Here is a 21652-nt window from a genome sequence, read left to right as displayed (position 1 = left end):
AGGTGCTTTTTTAAAAGACCGTTTATATTTTGAGCCACTAATAGGAATAGCTTTAATGTTTCTAAGAGGATATATCAACTATAGATGGAACAGGTCAAAGGTTTAGGAGTGGGAAGAGAAGCAGGTTTACTACCAGGCTAAGACTCTGCTGAGTACTTACGGTTCAATGCTGACCGGGGTGGCTTCTCCCACCACAGAAAGAACGGGAGGGGTAACCTCTGAACTGTCTGCAAGGCAAAGAAAGAATTGCTCAGACTCATCACCTTCTCACAAGATATTTTCTTCACACAGATGATAGATCTGTCAGAGCTATCCATATTTCAAAACAGGTACCCATATGCTAAAGAAGTTTAAGATCCAAGTGTAAGTCCCAGTAGAATTCAGCTTTTACAACTTACTAATAACTACTTACTGCCTACTCAGCCCCAGATAATGACAGGCTATTATAGAAAATGAACTGATTTTTCCATTCCTGAGAATGTCAGTAGGGGGTGTTGGAGATTACTTGTGAACGCATCTTAACATTTATGGACTGATGGAAGGGGCACTGCAATCCCTTCATCCTAGCTACCCAGACTTTATCACCAAGAAATCTCATTTTCACGTACTCCAGAAGTCATGATTATCCTTCTATTGCTCCACAGTTGCTAAGCACAAATTAGCCAAGAAAGAAAGAAGGGAAAGAAAAAGTGGAACTTACTTGATCTAAGCAGAGTTCTGTGAGCACTTTTAGGAGTCATTGGAGGTGGAACGGGATGCCCACTTGAAGAGAGGATAGCATTAAAATATAGCCCAGATCCTTCTCTCACTGGACTAAGAATTGGTGGAGGAGTGTAAGGAGGTAGTTCAAAGTTCCTATCAGAAGGATGGTCTGCCAGACGGACAGGTGACCGTAAGTGGCTCTGATACGGTGTAATATTAGAATAAACAGGTGGTGCAATAAAGGTGCCAGCTTTTGGTGGTATGAAGAGTGGCTCAGGTCTTGGGCGCTGCTTTGGTTTCCGGGCAAAGCCCTCTGCTTCATCCTTTGGAACAGCATGTTCATGCTATTAGAAAAAGGTTATATATTTAATTTCATTATAAGGCCTTAAATCACATGAAAAATTCCAGCAATATGACAATGTTCTTCCACGGTAGTTCAAAATCTGATAGGACATCTCTGGAGGGTGTGGGTCTCAACAATTAGCAAAGGGAAAAAGCGCAAGATGATAGGGAGCTACGTGGGATCTATTAGGTAGCAACACTATGTCCAAACATTTATGAAGCTATATTTTACTACAATCACAAATATGTCTGATTCAACCTTTGGAAAGATGACAACGATCTGATGGTAGCTAGTAAAGAGCGCATATAAGCACAGCAGAACTCTGACACACATACAAAGTGATATTAGAATAGAGATAAGAGAATAGCAGAAAATATCACTGTGTTGTCTTAAATGGTTGTGCATTTAAATGCACAGAAACCTCCTTCGATGCCTGCCATTTATCTTTGGTATCAGAATACTCCATTATACTTCTCAACAGGACAGATAAAAAAAGTTTAAAAAACAAAAACCCACTGACCACCAATACAACGAACAGGAACATTAAAGTACTGATCTCCAAAACTTCAGAAAGAGATTTAAATTTCATAAGAATAAATCTTCAGTTTCCATTTTATTCACTCTTGGAGATATATACCCATTACTCACAATTCATTACTATCTATATACATATGGAGAAAGAATTATTTTCTCAAGGAGACAAAATATTTCTTTTCAGTGTTATTGTCCATCTGGCTTTATTTACTCTACTGTTCAGTAGTGGAGCACTGGTTTACTGTACTGTAGGAGCAATAGGTAATGAAAAGCCAGTGATACCTCAAATATATGGCAATATTATGAAATAAAAAACAAAAAACAACAAACACAAAACATTGTCCCATCCCAAGTTCAAAGGATGAGATCAAACTGCTTTAATAGAAAAGTTTATGGGTAAAAAATACATAATTAGAAGTAACAGCTATGGTTCTCTTTGGTTTCTTCACCTGCCCATACCTGATTTGAGGTTTCCATGTTAGTATTACGATTAGATCGCCTCCGAGTGACTATCACAGAAGGCTTGCGTTCACAGGGAGTTCGATCGTTTGTTTGGCCTCTCTGGAATTTCCCATCCTCAGACTTCTCTTTTTCAAGGTTTTGCAAGTCAATTTTTCTCACTGGCACAGATACAGGAATGATAAGAGGCACAAGGCTGCTATCCTCCCGGGCTTTTTTGGGAGCTGGTGAAGAACTGGCAAATTCCACAACACTTTTAGCAGCTGTAGGTCCTGAAGCTGCTACCAGCACACTTTTCTTCTCTTCTGAAGTATCTGATTCCTGAGAAGAAAGACAGATAACTTAAAAGTTCTGTAGCGCTTGCATAATGAATCAGATGCTCTCTCACTTGCACAGTATATCAACTTTCTCAATGCTATTTGCAAGCTGAAAGGGATTTGAAAAGCATTACTGGAGGAAAAAGACTACTTGACAAAATCATGATCAACATTTGTTAGAATTAGTTGAGGATTCCTTCAGGTCTCAAACGCTTTGCTATATAACTTCCTCAAAGGTTCTTCAGTTTTAGTAATGACCATAAGCTGCAAATTTTTAATTTCGAATGTTAGACTTCTATACCAGAAAAGACTGAAACTTGGTAACCTTAAATCTCTCATAAAGAAAAAAAGAAAATAAAGTAAGCTAGGTTTCTAGTGTACTTTTCCAATTTACTCAACAGCAGCATTCCTTATCTGTAAGTGCAGCCTTTGAGATTTGCCTTCCAAACCTCCCGAAGAAGTTTTGCTCAGTAGAATCAACAAAGCATAAGTAAAAGCCAGCTTGTTTTGCATTGGTGTTATAGCTTCCATATCTCTGCTTTCTTTTACTCATGGAAATTCTAAAAAACTGAGCTTCAAGGACGTAAGAATGGGTGATGAGTTACTGAACAGACACACGGGTACTGGAGCACCAAATAACTTAAGATAACTTCTAGAAAAGTGATTTCTACTCCTTCAAATGACTGTCTGCGTGTTCATTCCATTCTCAGACCACTCCTTCAAAGTAATTGCCAGTTCACTTGGAAGCCAGATGTCAAAGGACAACTTTCAACAATACCTTCCTTCAGGGATGCAAAACTCCTTCTCAAACTCCAGAGAAGCATCATCTAGAAGCTGTAGAAAATGCTTCTTTAGACATTTCAGAACTTCACTCAAACTTCATGCTGTGTTCGGAAAGTGATTAGAATGCAAATTCATTCTCTGTCAGTCACAATCTAATGAAGAATTCATGTGAACAGCTTTGTGAAGTGGAAACTAAGGCACATTATCTCTCATTGTATGAGAGATCATGTGCCACTATGAATACCTAATCCTAATAAAAAAATCTTAGCATAAGAAGATTCTGTTGTAAGGTTTCAAAACTCTGTCATTTCAGCGTTGTCACAGATCAAGAGAGCTGGCTTCACTGGAGAGTGGATGAACTAGCTTTAGCTGGTGCACAAATAATCAAACTAACAGCTAAAAGGACTAGAATGAAGTCCCACTTCAATACTAGATTTATATTCAAAGAAGTGCTACCTCACCATCACAAGATGTCAGATCAGCCAGAGCTTGAAGCTGGAGCTCTGGACTCTCCAAGAGGCCTAAATCTAGGTGCTAAGCCTGAGTAAATAAAATTAATCAGAAAAAAGAGATTTAGGACTTCCTACCTATAAGATATTTTATTAGAGTAGCACAGTATGCTTTATCCCATAAACAGCCCAGCAGTTTCAAAATTTGGCTGCTTCTTCACAGACTGGAGGTATCACCCTCCATTGCGTGACAATGAAACATAGAACTGATTAGTCACACTTGGCATCAACTGGCACAGACTGTGCTGTAGAAGGAATCCATGAGCTTTGAGGATCTCCCTTCACTCCACAATGGTGACTGGTACCCATACTGTCCCAAGAGGTTACCAACCTTGGATTTGAAGGACATCCATCATTCTGACAGATATGGCGCTCAAGACCACTACTTATAGATATTAAGGGGCGCTTGCAAATTTTTGTAGCCTCTCACCTTCAGGAAAGAGAAACCAACGGAAACATCTTTCTAAAGAGATAAACAAGTCATCTACTGGAAAAAGCTGGCCAAAGAAGCAACTCACGGGTTCATACTGCTATATACGGGTCTCCATTCATCAAGGAGATCCGTGCTGATTATCACGCTATTACTGAGGACTAGTTAACTAACTGGGTATACCTCCAAAATATTCTTTCAGCAGTGAGATCAACAGTAGATATCTGTGCATCAGCATTAAGAGTGGTCTCTGGCTACTTGCACTGTTTAACACTATAATGTGATGGAAAACACAGTTTTTTTTGACACTGCTGCTGACAAAGGTCTCATTCTTACCAGTTGACTGTGGTTTTTTTCTTCCTTGCATAGCTATCACTATTACAAACACTGGTAAATACTTCATAGGTACCTGACAGACTAATGACAATACAAAGAAGTAATGGTGATTCTGATATGGGAAGAAGCACCAATTTTGACCAGTCTACAAATCTCAGATACTTCCTCTGTGATACACACAGGCCTTCATAGGTCAAGAGACGTGAACTTCTTTCCTGACTGCAAGGAGGAAATTATGGCAGCTCATCACACACAAACTATCACATTGCTTTGGCTCTATGATGGGTCAACTGTGCTCCCTTTATTTTCATGTCTGGGAGGTAACCAGCAAAGCACTCTCTTCTCTGAAGACGGGAAAGATGATTTCTTCTAAGGAAAAGGGATAGGAGGAGACTTGAACAGTAGAAGAGATAAAGAAAAGGCACCTCTGAGAAATAAATATACATAGCTCAGACAGCCTCCAATAAGATGCTTTGCTCCACAGCAGTGAGATTTCTCACATACTTACGGTTTATTTATTAGGCAGGAATACAATTGATTTTGGAGTCAAGCTATTTATTTGAATAAAACTAAATAATTTTGTAAACTGTTTGATTATGCTCACAGGTAGGCAAAAAGGAATCATCAGACAAGAGACAGGCCCATCATTTGTCAAATTGCTAGTGATTTTCAGCCAGTTCAGTATCCCTATTACAGAAGAGGTGGTAGGAAGGATGCTGGACAAATTCCAACAAGTGCAACTTGTTGCATTTTCTCTTGCATAAATACTGACAGATGCACTACTGGCCTAGAGCCTTTCAGTGGATCCACAGAAATCCAGTCATTTTGATATTAACCATGTGTACTCCTCAAGTCATCTCTAAAAGATGTCAAATACAGCAGATACACTCAAAATGAAACACTAATACTAAGAGTTGAGATTTCACTGCAATCTGTAAGCAGCAAAAAAATATCTTAAAAGGGCAGACAGAGTAGATGGGCAGATCTGGTGCAAAGCATCATTTATGACACTGCACATATATTTCAATACTGCTGTCTAAAATAATGTTTTCACATATACCTACTACACTGCAATGTTCAAACAATGATTGAAATTATGAATATATCTTCTTTTATCAATAATTTAATCCTATAGCCCAATCATATGCTCTTTGCATAATCTGTACTAGGGAAGGCTTCTTGGTTGTTTCTATCAGAAAGACACTGGTAAGAGAAGACAACTCTCTTCAAAATGTTTTCTTTTTCTCTCATATGATATCCAACCTCCTTAGAGACAAAGTTTATCAGACACAGGGTAAGAATTTTAACCTCCTTCCAAACCTCATCCTGGAAGCCTGAAGAGATCCAAACACAAAAACCTCTTCAGTTAGTGCCTCCATGGAAGCAAACAAGCTGCTTGTTGCTACAAAGAATGAATGAGCATTTGTCAAAGTGTTTTCTCTGGTCTTTGCATTATAAATTGAAACGCAAGCAGACAAGCCCTCAAGCGAGTAACTTCTTGTTTCACCTGTCAGGCCATTTTCCCAGCTGCTTAGTGAGTTTTCTCTTGCCACTGTGTTGATCAGACTGCAGTTTGTACCAAATCCGCTGGTAAACACCTTCTTCAACCCGTGTGAGAGAAAAAGGATTCATGACAGTGACAGCCACTGGTTGCTGTACAAGATGGACTAGGTGATGGTTACTTTTCTCACTGTTTCTTACCCCAGTTCTTTTACTCAAGAAGCATATCCCTCTAAGGATAAGACTGGGAAAAAACAGCCACAGGCAGACTAGGAAAAACAAATACCAACAGAAGGGGAAAAACTTTCCTTCCTTTTGTTATCTGATTGGTCAGCAACTTGAGCAGCAAACCTGTAGGTAAAAGTAGTTTATGCTCTAACAGTTGTACTTCATCACTCCCTAGCAAAGCTTCCACAGAAAAAAGTGTATCTTAGCTTCTCATAAGAGGCACTCGTTGAAAGATTAGTCTAACCACACCCAAAAGAAAACTACAAAGCACACCTCATAAACAAACAACAAAAATGCTACCACTTGTCTCTCCTGCTAATTTTGAGCCTTGCCATCTTGCCAAACTGTATACGTTCCAGTGACTGTTAGACTGATGGGACACTAAAAGGATAGTAGTAGAGAATTACCTTGTCACTCAATACAATTTCTTCCCTGTTCAACTCCTACAGAAAGTCTACATGCAGACTTTGTCCTCAGATTATCAATCTGAGCAGCTGCTGCTGGACATTCTCAGAGGAAAAAAAAGATTTTATAAGCAGCACAACTTCTTTAAGGAAATTAGGCTTCCTTAGGCTTTTAATATATGGGAAATATTGAACAAGCAAGTAGCATTACGTAATTTTAGATAGCACAACATGTTTAGAAACACCTCAACCTCTATAACTGAAAAATAGCAGGTAAGCAGTAGACATAACTTAAGAGGAGGAGAATGGTCAAAAGATATGTGAATTGTTTATATTTGTCACCCTAAATTCCAGATCAGCTTGAAGCCTAAGCAGAAAACATTTGTTTTTTGAGTACTGAACTAAAATCTCATTCAGTATTAGTGAAGTATAACTGCCCTTATGACTACAGAGCTGCCCCTACTGCACTACAGAGCTTCTTGCATTAAGAGACAATACGATCCTGCATAGTACATAAATTCCTTTGCATTTCAGCCCTCTTTTGTTGTCTAAAACAGTCCTCATACTACACTGGCTAGGACGTATGCCTTACCTTGACATTCTGAAGAGAAGCCAGCTCAACAGCTTTTTGGGCCAAAGTTAGCAAATTGGCTTCTTGAGAAACACGCCGTCTCCTTCGCGTACTCTGTATTACACCACCTCTAACACCCTGAAAGTCATTAGTTCTTGAAGTGTTTTCTTCTGCTGCTAATGTCTGTTTCTCTGCATCTCTGCCATTCTGAGCGATGGTGTGCCCGTCTGTTTCTACCTGGCATGGTTCACTGTTGGCCAGGACATCCTTCTGCCCCTGATCCATTCTCTTGGGATGTGAATAGCTGCTTTTGGTATGGGTCAGTGACTCAAGCGGCTGCTGTACTGGGACCTCTTGCTGATGCGCTTGCCAGTGATGGAGAAATAAATTGCCGGATTGTTCTTCTGCCTGCTTGGAAGCCAACACTTCTCCAGTAGATGTCATCAGGACGCCTTCTTTGGAGAGTCTCCGTGATCTTCTTGGAAAAGGAATCTGGGTCTGAGGTAGAACAGTCTGTTGGTTCTGCTCTGTTAGAGCCTTGAATAGTTCCTGGTTCCTCTCCGTTTGCTGAAACTGGTGTGCCATCATGTGATGCTGAGGTGCTGCAGCTGCAACATGAGGCTGTGCTATGGAAGTAGTTTGCTGTAGACCAAAAGCTTGTGTGGCAGCCTGTTGCTGCTGCTGAGGATAGAAATTTTCAAACAGTTGTAGCTGAGGAAGAGCTTGCTGTTTTTGTTGAGCAGTAAATGCTGGAGTGGAAGAAGCTGGAGCTTCTTGAAAGACATGCAATAATTCAGGAAGTCCTTGCTTCTGGCCTTGGTGACCAAATGCAAGCTGAAAAGGCTGTAATGGCAGACTTTGATTCTGCTGCTGCTGTTTCTGCATCTGATGAAAGGAATTCATTTGTGCTTGCTGTCTAACTAGAGCTTGCTGCTCCAGCTGAGCCTTCTGGGACATCATTTGTTGAACTGCATCTTCATACAAATCCATCTGAGACACAAATACACCTTTCTCTTGATTTCTTTTAAGGGCTTCTGGGTGACCATAGAAGCCTGGGGCACCTGCATTGGTGTGGGGTCCTTTGGGATTGCTTCCAAAAACCATACTGTGGTTCCACATTGCAGATGGAGATTGCCAGTGGGCATCACCTCTCTCTGGCAACCTGTTTCCCATTAGAGAATTCTGCCATTTGACAGCTGTTACTGGCTGGGACATCATCATTGATTCTCCCCTATCTTGACTGTAAACTGAGTTCATCAAAGCAACATTGCTGGGGGCACTTGTTAATCCTGCTGTGTGAGGAATCTCCATAGTTTGGGAGGCTGGAATATTCCCTCCATGACCATAATACTGTCCTTCTTTAAGCTGCTGCTGTGGCTCTTTTGATGACACAGTTATATCTTGCTCATTAAAATAAGTCATTCGTTTCCCAGTCCTTTTGGTTGAAGACTTTTGCTGTGCCTGAAGATTCATGATTCAGTCTATTCTTCCAACTGCACACACCGTATTTATAATACACCCATCCCTGAGGCTGGGGGAATAAAGGCACATAAATCTCTCTTTTCCATTCAGTATTAGTAATAAAGGGCAGGAAAGAAGTCCCAATGAAAGTGCCTCCACTTCCTTTTTCTTTGTGTGCTTCTCACACTTCTTTCCACTGTTATTCCTCGTTGTTCACAGGTCAGTAGGGTCCACTTAGGTGTAGGTCCTGAAAGAGAGAAGCAATTACAATGAACAAGACAATTACAGACAACTAAAACATAAACACTCATACAATAAGCAGTTATGTGCATATCTGATCTATTTTTGACGGAAACAAAGATCAGGACAGTGTGTGTAAGAAATAATAGATATGACTTGCTAAGAGAATGTAAAACAACTTAGTTTTACAAAATAGGTATCATATATTTGCATGATGCAATACCCAATTGCACACAGACTTCTGACTAATCAAGCTCTAAATGCTTTTCTCTTAAACTCTCATCTGGACAATTAGCCAGGATAATCTGAACTCAAAAACACAAAGCAAAACAAAACAAAAACCTCATGACTCACCAAAGAGAAAAATAATGTGTCAGGCCACATTTCCCGAAGACATTCAAACACACACGCACACTAAGGCTGCAGCCAAACACACAGCAAGATGCTCCAGTGAATATTTTGGAAAAAAATAAAATAAAATAAAATCAAGCAGCAGCCCATCATCCTCTCCTAACTCCCCAAAATCATAGTTGCTTTCTGTCACCGTTTTGGGCGGGATAAAGTTAATTGTTTGTATGATGCTGTGTTTTGGGTTTTTGGTGAAAACAGTGGTGATAGCACACTGATGTTTAGTTGTTGCAGAGTAGTGCTTACACAGAGAGCCAAGGACTTCCCTACTTCTCATGCTGACCTACCACAGAGAAACCTGGGGGAAACAGGAAGTCAAGGAAAGGGCACAGCCTCAAACTGACTAGAGGGACTTTTCATACAACATGGCATTGTGCTCAACACTAACTACTGGGGAAAAGAAGGAGGAAGGAGGGAACATTCACAGTGATGTTTGTCTTCCCAATAAAGTAACACGTGTGATGCCCTTGTTTCCTGGGAGTGGGTGAACATTTACCTGCAGATGGGAAGTAGTGAATGGATTTCTTGCTTTGTTTTGCTTGTGCACCTGGTTTTTACTTTACCTAGCAGACTCTTTATCTCAGCCCACAAATACTTCTACTTTTACCTTTCTGATTCTTTCCCATCCCACCTGGGGAGGATGAGCAAATAGCTGTGTGGTGCTGAGCTGCATGTCTGACAAGAAAAACCACAACACTTTCCAATGTAGAACTGCCTATCAGGCATCTACATGCTGCAGAAAAGGGCCTGCTCAACCTTTCAGATTGCTCTTTTCAACAGCTGAAAGCAACTGCTCTTGCTCAGGTCACACTCAGGGCAAAGCAGTTCAGAGAAATCATTACAGTTGGTCCTGAACACCAGCAAACATTTTGATGTAAAACTATAAATTTAACAGAGAAAGTCTTTCTGGATCGTGGAGCCTAGGACAATTCCAGCCTTCTTTTTCCTGAGAAAAATAAAAAAAGGTTGCCACAAATGTAGGCTTTAAAAGCCTGAGGATTTATGCCTACCATATATATATAGTACATACATAAGTATTTCTATTAGGACACCTATAGCCTTTTAAGATCATTAGTTTTGCACTTGTAAAACTTGTTAAACCAATAACAAACAAATAACGATAGGCAAGTCTCTATTACTACCTCTTTTTTATTTATGCTTGGAGCCAGATTGTGCCAATATAATTCTGGTAGATTGTAAGATACTTTAAGATGGATTTAAGATATTAAGATATTTATTGCATTCTTTTTGCCATAAAAATCAAGTTTCCTTTGATGAATGGACTTAATTCTCAGGCATCAGAGGCACAGGCATGAACAATAATTATAGCTCTGTACTTGTTCAGGGATTCTGCAAAACATTTGGGACTTTTCCACCTGAGCTGAGATGGTTATCAAGAATTGTGGGGAAAACCTTCAGTAAAGCACCATTTGCAGGTATCAACTAAATGGCCTTAAATCTCAGAGACCTGAAAACATCAAAGAGAAACATTTTTCTTAACTGATGAAAATAGGTTTGCAAATTCACTAATACCTATTACTGAAATAGTACGCTTCATTCCAGAGCCACAAAGTGTTTTAGAAACAAATACAGAATTTGGGGACCGACTGCAGGAGAAATTTCTTCTTTCTTTATATGACAGGGCAATTTTTCTATTTGTACCGTATGTACTCAAAGGAATTTTCAAGAAAGAACAAGGCTACTTCTCATAAAAACTGCCCTTGAATTTCACAAATGCGGACAAAGCTGGTAAGATTAACAAACACATTCCACCAAAACCTGGAATAAATCCTTTAGTCTTTCTATATAAAAAAATAAAACAGAAGTATACAGCACACTAAAGTTCTGTGACTTGGGTTTCCTCTGACAGGATATGGCCACAGTACAGCTTTTAGTACTATGGCAGAGTTGGTAGTGTGATGAGGAGGAAAAGACAAAGGGTTTAAATTAACTTACGCAACTTCCACCTTGGAGGCCAGGCTTGGCTCCAGTTCTAGTGGAACCATGGGCCTGTGTTTCACAGAGAAGTGACTCACTTCCTCAGTCTGTTACATAGCTGTTCCCTCCACTCCCTCCCCCTTCACCCTGGCTGCAAACCATGGACCTCTGCCACTGCATATCACAGAGCCAGGGCGTTCCTTCCTTTTCTAAGCGCAACTTCTCAGCTCATTTTCCAGTCCTCTTTCAACAGGACTAAAATAACTCTAGGAGAAATTATGGACGTGTGAGATGGGAAAAAAAAAAATCTTTAACTTGTAACTAGTACATCAGTGAGTGAAAACTTATTTGATGAAATCCCACTTCAAAATGTCACTATGAGAAGAAAAAAATATTCCACAATAGGAAACTGGTTGCATGATAGCAAAAATGTATGGTGAAAACGTAGGTATATGCCTCCTAGGAGTGTTACTGTTATTCTCTCTCTTTGTTTTTTGTAGCACTGCTAGAAATTTATCAGAGCTAACAACTTCATCCCAGTACCTGATTAATAACTGCAATAGTAGTTTATATTATCTTACTTCCTGAGATTACTACAAAGTATTTTCCCCTCAAACCAAGTAATCTTATACCAGTTTTTCATCCACTGATGTTTGTGTGCTTTTGTATCGATCAATCACATATAATTATGATAGAAACAACATCATTTTTGTGTGTATATCAGAACAATACCACTAGCTCAAATTTAAATCTGTAACAACATTTAGAAGATCTGCTGAAACACATTTTCTACTCTTTGAAGAGGAATACAAAGATAACTACCCAAAAGCTGGCCTACAACTTCAACACTTATTTTTAACTCTTAAAAAAGAAACAAAACAAAGCAAGCAACCTACCAAACTACACACCAACCCCTGATGCTCATCTTAATAGAGATGGCTGAAGTTTGCAACCATCACCTTCAAAACTATCCAGAAGACCTTTAGCAACAGAGTTCTCCATTGTTAGGTGTTGCATTTATGGGGCTCCCCAAGCCTCCATTTGCTGTGGATACTCCACTACTATATAGGGAGCCATGGGTATTACAGAGCCTAGCTCAGGCTGGTTTAGGATTACTCTTATTTAGGAAAGAGATGTAGAAAAAGTATCAGGACACATAGCTCTCAAAAAAAAAAAAAAAAAAAAAAAAAAGTACAGAGGGAACGTAAAGTAGAGGAGGGAAGATGCATCTCTGTGTTGCACAAGAGGTTTCTAAAAATACGGTGTGCCTCTTACAAAAGTTACCTTGTCTCTCTAGAAGACTGTAATGGCTGAAGAACTGTAGTTACAGCAGTACAAAAACCAAGATAGTGAAAATCACACTCCTAGAGAGAAGTGTTGCATGCACTTTAAACAAAAGACAGTGAAAATTCCAACTCTCCCAACTGTGTGCAAAAATGAAGAAATTGTAATTGACAGGTCTCCAAGAGGGAGGGACTTAGTGCATTCAGTGCTTGATGATAAAATATTACAACATTAACTTTTATGATTTCTTGTAGGTCATCTTAATAATAATAGCCCATAGTTTAAAGCTGAAGAGATGTTCAAGCTGCAGCATGACTATTCTGCAGAAAAGCTCACACTTGGCAGCTTCATTGGCTGAGCACAGCTAGCTCTATGACTAAGCAGGCTTCCCTCCCTGAGTTCAAGGGATGAGCTCACATTATCATCATCCCAACCAATTACCTGCACTGAGGTTTCATTTTACTCTAATTTCAGCACGAGTCATACTGAAGTAGCAAAGTGACAACACACTTCCAGGCTTAAGTGTGCTTTGGAGCAGTGAATCTCTGATGAGTTCTTACCTTCAAACAAAGCACAGTGCCAGTTCTGATACCATAATTCCCAGAAGATAATGTGTCTTTTCTCCAGATATACTGAGGTGTTATGATACTCTGCATTGCTTTTACACTGCACAGAGAAAAAGCAAAACCTAACATCAGTACACTTAGTTTTAATAACTCTAAAATTTAGCACACAACACTGTCATCAGTCACTTTCACTTTCAGGAACTCCTAACACATAAGAACAACTTCCAACTTCTTTTCAGAAAAATGCCAACTGGAGGATGTCACCTCCTTTAGTACTGCAGATATTTTTAGTTTTCTAAGGTTGGGTTTAGTTTTTTTTGTGTGTGTGTGTGTGTGCGTGTGTGTGTTGTTAAACTTTTTCTTCTAGATTAACAAGTATTAGACATTTTCAATGGATGCTGGTGGAATGAAGGAACATACAGTTACTTGTGGCACATTACTGAGAGAAATTAGAGTTAGCATTTTTAGCTAAAATTTCTCTGCACTAGAGCCCTATTAAAGAAAACAAAGCATATAAAATCTGTCCCTAGTTTGGAAAATATCGTCTAGAAGATTTAAACATATAATGGGATTGAAGAGGTTTCTGCCAACATGCAAGATGCTGCTCTCAATTAAATAATTTCAAGACAGCAGATCTGAGGAGTGCAGGACTCAGGCATTCAGAGCCCCACACTAGGCAAGTGACAGCCCTGAGGTCCCATGAATAGATTTCACTTAACAGAAAGCGGCTTCTGAAGAACTGTTTAGACTGCAACCATGCAATCACTATTTATCCTTAGCCTGGAGAGCTTCTCACAAGAAGTTTTTAATGCCATGTATTCTTCTTAAACTAATGTTAAGAGGTTATTTGATTTGATGGGCATGCTGAAAACGTCCCACTGTCATCACTTCTTACAGCAAGCCTTCTTTTACATCTTCATTTATTACTTTTTGTCTGTTTATGTAATGACCTCCCATCATTACTTCCTCTCTTTATTTACATGCTGTCTTCCATTAAGTACAAACATACTTCACAATTTCACATACCAAGTTTGTGACCTCACACACTGAAGTAACATTAAATATTACTGTTCAATCCATCTGTTGAGGGCTGTGCAGTCCTGTGCTTTGCTCAGTTATCTCTCACACCCCCTACACTTGGCATGATAAGCAAATTATATTGTGCAGATTCCTAATGTCTTTTGGCATTGTTTGCAGGCAATATTTTCTGACAGAGAATGGTAGAAACGACTTTGGAAAGACTGATTTCACCTCAAACCTTGAAAAAGCTAAGGAAGCAGAAAATTATAATGAATTGTGGAAAGCATTTTCTGTTTCACCACTACAATCCTAGCTTTTAAGTATTTCCATTATATATTTTTTAATGTGATAAACAAAAAACGTTCACAAGTGTTAGCTAATGTGCATTTTCAGCCTTGCTCACAACAGTGAGATCCTTGCAGGGAATCTGTTGAATTAGAGCAATGAGATCATTTCCCCTAAACAAAACCCTCCTGCTGCCAGCAACTCAAATTACTGATCTCCCCTTAGAAAGCTCAATTACTTAATGTTAATTAACAGATTCCAAGAATAATTATTGCATTTACGTCGAATGTAGCAAGCTAGCCAGTGTCCTGAGAGAGCAATCTAGCGGTCCCCCTTGAACTTGCTCATCATATAATCAAATCCAATATTTCTTAAACAGGTAAAAATCATAACACACATTTTACCATTGAGGAACAGAGGGGAAGGAACTTACTTCTAAGATCACACAACAAACCAGGACAAAAACAGATCAAGAACAAAATATAGAATACTAGTTATCAGTCCCCCTCCGTACCAAGAAGGGTAAGAAAGGTTAAGAATAGGATGAGCTACTTACATTCACCCAGTAAAGGCAAAGAAAATGGAATTCCTCCAGTGCAATAGCAGGACAGAAATAATTCAGTGAGTGGGTTTTGTTTCTGGTTTTGTTTTTTTTTTTTTTTTTTAATTTTTTTGTTAGTTTGGTTGGTTTTTAATGTTTTTAAATGACTGGAGATTTATGGCATATCAGAAACAAGAACTTTTTCCAGCAAACACAAATTGGCCTCTATCAAACTGCCACAAATTGCAACAGTCTTGGGTAAGAACCAAGGAAGTGATGAAAATATGGGACAGTTTTTGTGTTTGGTAGAGGATTTGCAAAGCTTTTGCACAGCTTGTCCATGTCCTATGCATATGAAAACAGCTTCAATCTCTCTCTCAGAAGCCTCCCCCACACATGTACTTTGTCACATTTTCTTTCAGACAACAGCATCAGAATTCCTACAGATTGTTTGCAGCCTCCCACTCACCACCTTCAGACACCTTCAGCTGGAAGGGTAACAGCACAGCTTTCCTACAGATTGCCCTAGGAGGGAGCAAGGGAAAGTAGAAAATAGACCTTGCTTGTAAACTCAATACAGCAAAGTATAGCAATCTACCTGATAGATACAGGGAGGAAAAGGCTGAAAGCAACGGAGTAACAAGAAAGCTAGTTCAAGAAAGCCAAAAAGGTAAATGGAGAAAAATGGTTTTATGTCCCCTTCAGTGTGCTTTATACAGTAGGGCATTTTCCACAGATGACTGGAAAGCCTGTCCCTACAGGGAAAGGCATGTTTTCCAGGAGTCTAGCACCACAGAAGAGCAGCAACTGAAGCTCAAAGTGCACAAGCAAAACCAACCAATTGAACAGTCTCCAGTTTAAAAGATGACAGCAATAAGCCAAGTATCAATTACTCCATCCTACCTGATAAGAGACTAATCTAAAGAACTGTAATAGATGGAAGTCCTGAAAATCAGTAATGCCCTGGGAAATGGGAAAGCTTACTTGTTCAAACAGCATAGTATAGCAAAAAATGAATGCTTTACAGCTTGCCCTTAACTGGGACTAAGGGATCAAAGGAAAATGGCTTCACAGACAGACAATAACAAAAAGGAAAAAAATAATCCAGGGAGCTTGAGAATTTTCACCATTGCTTGAAGGTGTCTGCCTGGGACTAGCACAAACATGCCCAAACGAATAGACGTGCTGAAGCCTTCCATGGACAATGCAAGTTTTCATGTAATTGGTCCATTTCTATTGCAGAGGAAGGCGGAAGCTGTGACCAACTTCCTCTGGCACAGCACAGTTAAAATGACTCTGCTAGTATTTCCACTTTCCCATTATTAGAGGCTGGGAACTGATATATATTAAATCAGTCAGCAGGCATTCAGAAGTGAAATCCATTAGCTTTGTGACATGAAGCAGAGGAGAGAATGGCTGTACTGAAGGAAGATCAGGTAGCAGGTATTACACCACCGTATGTGATGAACTGCTGATGCTATTTACACCATCCCAGACACACAGCATCATAAGTTAATTACCTGCAGTGAATGAAACAACGCAAAATGTATAATTGCCACATTTCTGGGGAAAAATGCACATGTTTAAGAAGAAGGTACTAACTACACCAAACCAAGGAGAAATACAAATCCTACTGAAGTAAAACATTCTAGTCTATTGCACTAAAGCGTGGTAGAGATTTGGAGAGGCAGTGAAAACAAGTTCTCAGGAACATTATCTCATTGAGCAGCCTTTCCTTTATGTTTGAATGTTCCTAAAGTTCACATTCTGAATATATTTTGGCCTACCACTTACACATAAGGACATAATTTTCCACTCTCCATCTAAACGTATTGATGTGTTCAACTGCACAGTATGTTACAGAGAAGAATGTAATTGATTTTAATTATGAGGCTTTGAAGCACCATGGATGCGTCTCAAAAAGAAATTTTCAGACAACAGTTATATTAGGAGGGAGTTCTGCATCTTCAAGGAACCTGATAAAAATAACCCATGGTTTGGGTTGCCCTCCTCAGTACAAACTATAAACTCTGCACAAGTTTTGGAGGATTGTTTTTCAATCTCTGTGATTTTCCATGTAGTTTTGTTTTAAGAAGATAAAAAAAAGATATACAAAAAAGCATTACAAAGAAAATACCTATTAAAAGCTGGTTATTATTTTGTCCTTACAGGCATACACAAACAGCTCCACCAGATCCAAATCACATGGATGAGGAAAGACAACTATTAAAGAAACAGAGCAGAGTTCTAAAACTTAATAGACGTAAAACTTAAAGTATGAAAGGGAAAAAAAAAATCTGATCTATTTTTAAAGGAATTGACAATGTTGTTTCTAGCAGCTCTTGAAAAGGAATGACACTGAATACAAATCAGTTTCTCAATTTAATTTATGCAAGCAAAAGTTTGACTGCTATTTCCAAAACAACAGAAGTTTTGCCCAACACTCACCTTGAGAAAACTAAAGATCCATGATTCGCAGCAGACTCTTAGCTGTCATCTTGCATTGCAATGACACTTGGAAAGAACTATCAGAAAGAGACAGCCACATAAACCAGACTTTTGTAAACAAGAATGCAGGAAAGCCCTTCTTTACAAATGGCTTTAAAACACAGTGCAGAATTACACTTTAACAAAACATATACAGAGCACATTCTAAAATTAGTTAATATTTATAAACTGTACTGAAGTTTGGAATATTAATTATAATCCATCATCATGACAAATACCATGACCTGAAATACTTCAAGCAGACTCAGAGAGCAGAGAGAGCAATTAAGGAATAGGAACCACTGCTTCCAGTCTTTGTAAAGTTACAGGAACGTCCTATGCTTTCCCACTGGAAACGGGTTAATTGTTCTTCTAATTGTAAGCTCCTAGATAGCTATTTTAAGCTTTTTTTGTTTGGAGCTGTCAGGGAAGGCAGTTGCTAGCAACAAAAAGAGCAATGCTCACTCACACGTACAGGAATTACAGAAGGCTCCAAAGTCAGAATGGCAAGAGCCAAAAACTGCTTGCTCTCACACAGCTGACAGTGCACAGTGCATCCTTCACTCCACATGCCTCTCTCACCACAAACACACCAGCTGCAGAGCTGGATGGATACACCCCAGAGACAGAGCAAATCTCTCTGCACTTTTGCCCTGAGTAGAAAATGCACGTGACTGCATTAGGCCACAACAAGACAGACTGCTACAGGTACCCTATTTCCATCTTGATCTCTCCAGCACTCCAACACAAAGCCAGACAGACGTTTAGGTGGCCCAGTATACAGAGTTTGGGTGCTTCACCAATCCCTTCAAGACTTTGTAATGAGAATAATACCTGAAATCCAATACCTTGATATTCATTAAGTATTTTGAGGTCATAGAAGTGATATCATCTTTAACAGTACCTGCTAATACACCAGACAATGATTCTTCCACAAAAAACTTAAGTGTAATTTGAGACATGATGCAACAGCATAGCAATAACCAAAGAGAGAGGAAGCCAAAAATATGGAGACAAAAAGGTCACACAAATACGAACACACAGTTGTTCTTTTGTTATATGCTACTCTCTGCCTTACTCTGCCCAGAAATAGACTTACCTAAGTTGGAGCAGTGCTGCTCACAGTTTGTCTGCACCCACTTTTGCAGCCAGATGCCAGAACTCACTGAGGTAATCTTTTACAAAACTACTAATTGCAGAGATAGGACTTCAGATTTCTAAAATAATGTGTTTTAAGAAGTCTTGTCACTGCTGAGTATCAGAGAATCTTCTTATTGCAATGATTTGTTACACTAAATTCTTGATCAACTATGCAGCTAAACAAATGAACATTAGTTAGTAGTAGAGGTAGGAGCAATGAAAGATATGAGTAAATATAACACAGAACTTCAAAGAATGAGGGCCTGGAAAACACTCTGATTTTGTTTTCCTTAACTGAAGAATCAGAGCATCCTTCAGGCCCCTGGATTCAGAGCTCCCTATCAGTTACCTGCCCAGACTCTCCTCCATTTACAGTAAGGGATTTCAGTGGAGGAAAGAAGAACAGATTATTGGCACCAATACTGGATTAAAACCAAAGTAACCTCTATCCATTCCTGTGTACTTATTGACCAAACCTGTGCTATGAAGCACTTTAACAACCGGGCACAAGTGACACCAGCCTCAAACTTACTCAGAGCAAAGTCAGAAACTTCCTGAAAGCAGCTGCTCTACAACCTTAGTTGAAACAAAATGACCTGCCCTGTACTTTATAACCAACATGGAAAAAAATTGCTCAATAACAGCACAAGAAAAAGTGTCCTTCACCAAGAATTTTAAATTGAGCAAAGAACTCAATTGTTAGTAAAAGACAAAATTAAAGTCACAATGATTAAGTTAAACATGAAATAAAAAACAGAAGCGTTTGAGTTTACTCACCTGCACATGCAATTCTGTGAGAGTTAGGCAGATCAGAAGAGTATAACATGCATTTACATTTCCTTCTACGTGTATACAGTACACTCTACAAATACATTCTAACTGAAGTTATAACATTCTGGGTCACTCACTCAATATTATGCTTTACAAACTATATTTGCTGAGGATATGTCTGCCAATAAAACCAACAGTTAAGTCCTTTATACTTGTGAAAAAACAGGCCATTTTCTTAGTGGAAAAGCAGGTAAGAGGATCACTTCTAAGCAGTTGTCCATTCCAAAATAAACTGCTAAGTATTTAAAAATAATAATAATAAATTTTAGAACAGCAACAACAAAAGGCTAACTAACCAATTCTTGAAGTGTGTGGAGACAATCAACCTGATCCTGCTACACCAAAGAAAAAAAGACATTGTGAGATCAGTGCTCCTCTATGATCATAACACATTTGGCTTTTTTTCCACCAGCGGGATAACATTCACCTCAAACAGATCACTAGTGCAACTTGCATCCCACAGCTTCTATGACTTTACTATTTTGTCTCCAAACAACAAGAAAGAATGTCCAGCCTTCTGCCAGCAGGCTGGCATTTGTTAGTCAGAAACAAACTGTTTTCCCTGTTGGAAAAGCATTTGGGATCCACGGACCAACTGAGGCAGAAAAACATTCTACCAGATTTTACTCTGAATAAAACTTTAGTTTGTGGCAAGTAGTAAGAGGAACTTGCACACAAACAAACTTGCTGTTATTGGACTACTTAATGTTTACGTAACACTTTGCAATCACTAAAGCAATAGATTAACACCGACCATGCAACCTCATCCCATACCTAATGTGCAACATTCTGTATGTTTAGGACAGACAACTCTGTGTTTACCCACCTGTGACTAGCTTTGTGTTAAAGAATACAGATGTAGCCAGTAATACCCCTCCCTGGAGGCGTTCAAGGCCAGGCTGGATGGGGCTTTGTGCAACCTGGTCTAGAGGGAGGTGTCCTTGCCTATAGCAGGGGGTTGGAACTGCATGATCCTTTGGGTCCCTTCCAACCCAAACCGTTCTATGATTTTAAGAGATTATTCTTCTGGAATTCCCTGATTTTCATTCCATCCCCTGTTTAATCCTTCACACAGTACAACTAAAGACCGCATCCACAAGATGTCAGATAAAGCGTCTTCATTTTGAACACATGCACTAAAATCTAGGAAAAAAATATAGAACACTACTAATTAATACATCCTCTAGAACTCTCCCCATCTCCGTGTCTATGTTAAAGCTACTTTGACATAAAATTACAGTGTTTTCTAAAGTACATAAATGTTCACCCACCCTTATCTGTGGAAAACTCTAACAGCATTTATGGCAGCATCATACCAGAGACCTCTAACCAACCCTGAGTGCAGATGCAGTGCTCTGCAGTGCCTTTGCGCAGTTCACAAACTCTGCAGGGAAAGGACTCTGCCATTTCTGTGAACATAATTGGAATGGTGGGATTGTAGCTTTTTTTTTTAATAATAATAATTTTTTTTTAATGACAACAATAACCAAGTATACTCCCTCTTATTATCCATGGCTTAATTTTTTGTGCTGTAGTACAGAAATTGGATTACAGCATTTTCTATTTTTGCAGGTGCATGGCCCCATAATCACAGAATAATAGCATCCCATACTCTTTAACACACACAGGCAACGCCTCAGTAAGGGAGGGAACTGCAATTATTCTCTTTTTATAGAACAGGACAAAATCAGAGAGGGGCTAAGAAATGGTTTGTCTGAAGAGGTCTATGACAGAATAGGGACTGCAGCTCAGGATGCCTTTTAGTGATCTCTAATTTCTTATTCAGCTTGAAATCCCATTCTTAGGTTGGCTAAAAGGTAAAAGAAACTCACCTGAAACTTCTATTTCCATTTTAGTCTGCCCATGAGATACTACAAAATGCCATGCTTAACAGTACATTCAAGCACATAGTAGCCAGTGCAGGTTTATCGTGGATCTGAGATCTGGCTTTTAATAGAGTTGCTACCTATAAGCCATATATGCACAGTGATACACCAATCTTGACCATATTAGTGCCTAGGACTCACATGCAGCAGTGAAGGAGTACTGGGCAGACTATTCAGGTGCAAGCATGACATTAAGAATAATTTTGTCTAGGGATTAAATAACAGTGCTGAATAACCACATCACATCTTTTCCCTGCATGCAGCAAAAAGTTATAACGAAGAAAAAAGGGAATAAACTGATTTATGCCATGAATAGATTATCTTTGATACATCTTTTCATCTATTTTTATTACTATGATCATTATTGGCATAAAAACACACATTTTGAACTCAGATAATGAAAAATTGAAGGGGAACCCTCAAACCCTATAAGGCCACAGTTTTAATAA

At 39.1% G+C, this 21652-nt stretch overlaps 1 protein-coding gene across 13 annotated transcripts in view; it reads right to left on the bottom strand.

Moving 5' to 3' along the window:
* MIDEAS (mitotic deacetylase associated SANT domain protein) overlaps positions 1 to 21652 on the bottom strand; it is a 63025-nt gene that overhangs the window by 12456 nt on the left and 28917 nt on the right. For 5 of the 13 annotated variants that reach the window (XM_048948512.1, XM_048948510.1, XM_048948516.1 and 2 more), the window contains 5 exons: positions 13008 to 13113; positions 7138 to 8824; positions 2039 to 2359; positions 701 to 1046; positions 161 to 227 (listed from right to left, as the gene is read on the bottom strand). In XM_048948512.1, the coding sequence (XP_048804469.1) occupies positions 161 to 227; positions 701 to 1046; positions 2039 to 2359; positions 7138 to 8589 (2186 nt within the window). In that variant the 5' untranslated portion in view covers positions 8590 to 8824; positions 13008 to 13113. Of the gene's footprint in view, positions 1 to 160; positions 228 to 700; positions 1047 to 2038; positions 2360 to 7137; positions 8825 to 13007; positions 13114 to 17307; positions 17385 to 21652 lie in introns of all 13 variants that reach the window. The other 8 variants (XM_048948511.1, XM_048948513.1, XM_048948514.1 and 5 more) reach the window with 3 other exon arrangements.

Source organism: Lagopus muta, chromosome 6, assembly GCF_023343835.1.
Source record: "Lagopus muta isolate bLagMut1 chromosome 6, bLagMut1 primary, whole genome shotgun sequence".
NCBI classification, from domain to species: Eukaryota; Metazoa; Chordata; class Aves; order Galliformes; family Phasianidae; genus Lagopus; species Lagopus muta.
Note: the sequence above shows the minus strand (reverse complement) of the source record. Positions and strands in the feature narration are given on the sequence as shown.